This window comes from Arachis ipaensis, chromosome B02, assembly GCF_000816755.2.
Source record: "Arachis ipaensis cultivar K30076 chromosome B02, Araip1.1, whole genome shotgun sequence".
NCBI classification, from domain to species: domain Eukaryota; kingdom Viridiplantae; phylum Streptophyta; class Magnoliopsida; order Fabales; family Fabaceae; genus Arachis; species Arachis ipaensis.
In genome coordinates this window covers 87,919,294-87,923,433 of record NC_029786.2, presented here as the reverse complement: position 1 = coordinate 87,923,433, position 4,140 = coordinate 87,919,294, and the positions used below count along the sequence as shown (strand labels likewise).

Genomic DNA, 4,140 nt, shown 5'->3' with positions numbered 1-4,140 from the left:
AACAAGTTTCTTCGAGACTTGGTAGACAACAGTGCATTATTTATTATGAATTTTGTTCCTCAGGGAAACAAAACTATAGCTCTTCCGGAGCCTTCAATCACATTGCCTGAGCCAATTATAGTATTAACACATTCTTCTTTTGGCACAAAATGGGTAAAATATATATCACTTTTGAGAATAGTGTGAGAACTCGCACTATCCGCAAGGCATACATATCTTTAGAATATGTCCTTGCCATTTTTCTTCAAAAACAAATGATAATAATAATAAAATGAGTAGAAGTACATGCACAGTAAAATTATTCACATGAATACTTAACAAACACATACACATATCAAACTATTCCATCATTGATCAAATAGCTAATATTTCCTTCAGAATCCTTAAAGAAATTAGATACATCATAATGAGTGGTGGAATTTTCATCATTTGAAACAAAATTTGTTTCCTTTCCTTTGTCATCCCTTTTCAAGGATGCTTGATAAAAATCAACTAGGTGTCTTGGGGTACGATAGGTACGTGATCAATAGTCCTTTCCACCACAACGGAAGCATTTATCCTCAATTGATATACTTTGCCCATTGTTTCTTTCTTTATCCCACTTCTGGTGAGATCTTTTTTTGTGAACATAATTTCTTTTCATTCCATAATTTTTTTGTTATCAAAATCTTGTTATTTACCTCTTGTGGGGTTATAATTTGCCGCATTTGCTTCAGAAAATGGGGCTGCGCCAGCTGGGCGCGCTTCATGATTTCTTAAGAACAATTCATTGTTGCGTTCAGCAACAAGAAAGTAAGAAATTAGCTCAAAAAAATTTTTTAAATCCTTTTTCTCGATTGCTACTGCAAGAGTACATTCGAGGCATGGAAGGTCGAAAAAGTTTTCTCTAACATATCGGGCTTGAGGAGGTATCACCGTCTTTTGATGATTGTACCTTTCTTCAAGGTCTTTGCACAGATTTGCAGGATCTTTTAATGTGGGATATTCATTTTTCAATCATACGTCAAGATGACGACGAAAGAAAATTATGGCTTTGGCTATATCCTTCTGGAATGTATTTCCAGCCTTAATGGTATCTCCAAGATCCATTGAATCAAGATGGATTTTAACATCTAGTATCCATGATAAATAATTATTTTCAGATATATCAAAAGCATTATATTCAAGATGAAAGAGATTCGACATAATACAAATTTGTTACCTGAAGTCTTCCTAAAATTTCGTTAGAGCTTCGTGTTGATAACGTGTTGTAAAATAAATAAGGAAGAAATAATAAAATAAAGTATAAATAGAAAAATACTACTATCAATATTTACCAATACTATTATACTACTATAAAGATAATATATTAATATCATATTAGTATTCTATGAAGAGGAAAAAGTAAATGAGTGCTTTATTGTAGAAGAAAAGAGAGAGAGAAAGTATTTTTTTTATTATTGCTGTATCTCGTTCGTTAGGCTATGAAACCTTATTTATAGCTATATAAGATTAGCTTTTTCAAGCTTTGAAAAGGATGGCACCGTCTATATTAAAGGTTTGTATTATCTAAGCACCTTTTAATTGGATAAAGGGTTGATGATCATCTATACCGTAACAAATGGTATGTTTTTTACTTTTTCTTTTTCCACCAATTTTTTTATATGCAGCAAAGGAAAACTTAAACCACAGGAAAAACGCACACAAAACACAAAGCCACTAAGTATTTCTAAACATTGACAATAACATCTCAACATCATTTGATTCATTTCCATTGAACATCATAGACTAGAAACAATATAGGACCATAGGAAATGAGTGGTATAACTTAAACCATTTTTCAAAAGGGTAAAAGATCTATGTACATTCACCAATCACATTTCCTTTGAAAAATCGATGTATATGAATACAAAGTGTATCTGGACACAAAATTTGAAACAAAAGGAGTGTGAAGAGAATACAAATTCTCAGATCATTCCAATTTCAACCACCCAATGCTCTCCTGAGCCCTGCCCTTGGTCTGCTGGAAGCTGGTTTGTATACTGGTTACCTTTGTCTGGGAATGTGATCTTTGTTCCTTTTTTCCAACCTGGCTTTATGTCAATTGTTAATATCTCAGTGGGTTTGGCCTCCTACAAAAGCAATTTTGATTTGTGAGATTGCAATAATAAGACCACAATAGAAGTTTATACTCCTTTTAAGGGTTTACATTTGACCAATGAGTTGTTGCATATACAAGACGGGATTTGAACTCTCGACACTTGTTTAAGTGGACAAGTGAACTGATTACTCGACCAATTCAGATTGGTTTGAATTAACTGGTTATTTTGAAGAGTAAATAGCAAATCAATTTTCTTGAATAAATAGAGATCAAGATACTACATACTCACCCATTAGCATCCATAACAATCCTTGAGATCTTCATTTTTCTTGTGGAACCCGTGTACAACTCTTCCAAACTACATGCCAACTTGCTCTCAACAGGAGGCGGCTTCTTCAGCGGCGCATGGAATCCGCTGAATGATCCGCCTCCCTCAGTTTGGAACCTGGACCTTCCATGAGGTCCAGATGATCCAAATCCAAAAGGGTTGTCTCTAAAGAACTCTGCAAAGATATCCTCTGCATTTCTTGGGTTAACTCCATTTGTTGGTTCATTCCCAGGTGGTGGCATATGTTTCAAACCTTCCTCTCCTTGCTGATCATAAATCACCCTCTTTTGAGGATCACTCAATACCTAAATTCACAAAAATAAATAATTAAATGAACAATGTAATTTGAATAGTTAAAAGTTGCCTAACAACTTTTTTCCCCCCAAAGCAATTATAGTATTGGTTTCACTCATTTTATTTTTTGCCTTATTTTTTCTTCTTGTTCTTTTAGTCGCTACAATTTTGCTTAAAGTTTTTAACTTCTAATATGTAAGTTACAGACTATTTGTATGAGTTATTAACTAAAAATGTTTAATGCAAACAACATCAATCATTGTACAAATAATATTTTTGGAAGAGCAAAAAAGAATATCAAAATTCTTCCACATCCAATTACTATTCAATCTCAAACTTTCCATTTTACACACAATTGAATTAACTATTAAGCTTTCCGCCAGCCAAAATTCGAAGATAAGTCTTGGTCTTTAAGACTTAAATAGCTTAATCTAACAATATACACATTTTTTAAAAACTAAAATTTTGTGGATGTAGAAAGAGTATTAATGTTGTTATAGCTAATAGAAGATTTGCGAAGGCAATGAACTTTTGGACAAGTTGATAACAAATAAACACAACTACTTAAAAAGATTTAATTTTATTTCTGTCATTTATCACAAGGTTTTTAATGTGTGAATTAATGTGGGTAAATTATGTTTCTTTAATCTGTGATTTATCACAAGTTTTTTCTGTCATTTATCTGTGATGCAGAATCACCTTTGGTCAGATATTTGTTTTAGACAGCTCACTGATTGCAATCATAGCCTTAGATGCAAAATTAGCAAAATATACAAGGTTCATGTTGTACAAGGTAATTAATTTTTCAAGGCTTCTCTTCAGCCATATTACGAAGTCCCATCAACCATAATTCTATAAATATGCAATAATGAAGACAAAAGCCAGAGCTTCCATCAGGAACTCCAAAGCATCAATAGACTAAGTAATGTTAAATAAAATACCAAAATTGCCATATACATATATGATGTTTACTTGAAAACGAAACTGCAGTGGTAAGGTCTCATCTTCTAAACTTTTTGGATGATTTCTTATCCTTGAGACCTAAGTATTTGTCAATATCTTCTTCGCCATAATCTGATTCACCTCTCCGTTTCTTCTTCCCCATGGCTTCCTCCTTCATTTTCTACATAAAGTTTTGAGAAAAAATGCATTAAATCAATCATATAAACATACATTAACTGATTTCAATACCATCATCATAGAATTCAGAAACTATAACAAAAGCTCATGTACCTTTACATACACATTATACATGCAGATTTCTATCAATGGTATTCAAGGTAACCAAACTCAGTTTACCGAAACCCTTAGAGCTTGGGTAGACTCAAATTTGTTTCCCTCGGAAAATATGAGACAGAGAGAATATCCCAAAATAAAAACTAAACAAAGTTTTGCATGCAAAATTACCATTACTGATAATCGTTTGGCCTCGCTAACC

At 32.8% G+C, this 4,140-nt stretch overlaps 2 protein-coding genes across 2 annotated transcripts in view; both read right to left on the bottom strand.

The window, feature by feature from the left end:
* On the bottom strand, positions 2,065 to 3,102 carry LOC107625619 (protein psi1-like). Its single transcript, XM_016328304.2, has 2 exons — positions 2,370 to 3,102; positions 2,065 to 2,111 (listed from the first exon to the last, which is right to left on the bottom strand). Exons 1-2 carry the CDS (start codon positions 2,648 to 2,650, stop codon positions 2,087 to 2,089), a joined length of 306 nt encoding a protein of 101 aa, XP_016183790.1. The 5' UTR covers positions 2,651 to 3,102; the 3' UTR covers positions 2,065 to 2,086.
* Positions 3,434 to 4,140, bottom strand: part of LOC107627557 (DEAD-box ATP-dependent RNA helicase 10-like) — a 3,777-nt gene continuing 3,070 nt past the window's right edge. Inside the window, exons 5-6 of the mRNA XM_021116104.1 lie at positions 4,110 to 4,140; positions 3,434 to 3,825 (exon numbers count right to left, since the gene is read on the bottom strand). Coding sequence (XP_020971763.1) covers positions 3,703 to 3,825; positions 4,110 to 4,140 — 154 coding nt within the window. The 3' untranslated portion in view covers positions 3,434 to 3,702. The remainder of the gene's footprint in view (positions 3,826 to 4,109) is intronic.

Excerpts from the sequence above, each read along its gene's own strand:
- LOC107625619 (XM_016328304.2), bottom strand. The coding sequence starts at position 2,650 with ATGCCACCACCTGGGAATGAACCAACAAATGGAGTTAACCCAAGAAAT. Across the intron at positions 2,112-2,369 it reads ATTGTTATGGATGCTAATGG|GAGGCCAAACCCACTGAGAT; the intron begins GTGAGTATGTAG and ends TTGCTTTTGTAG.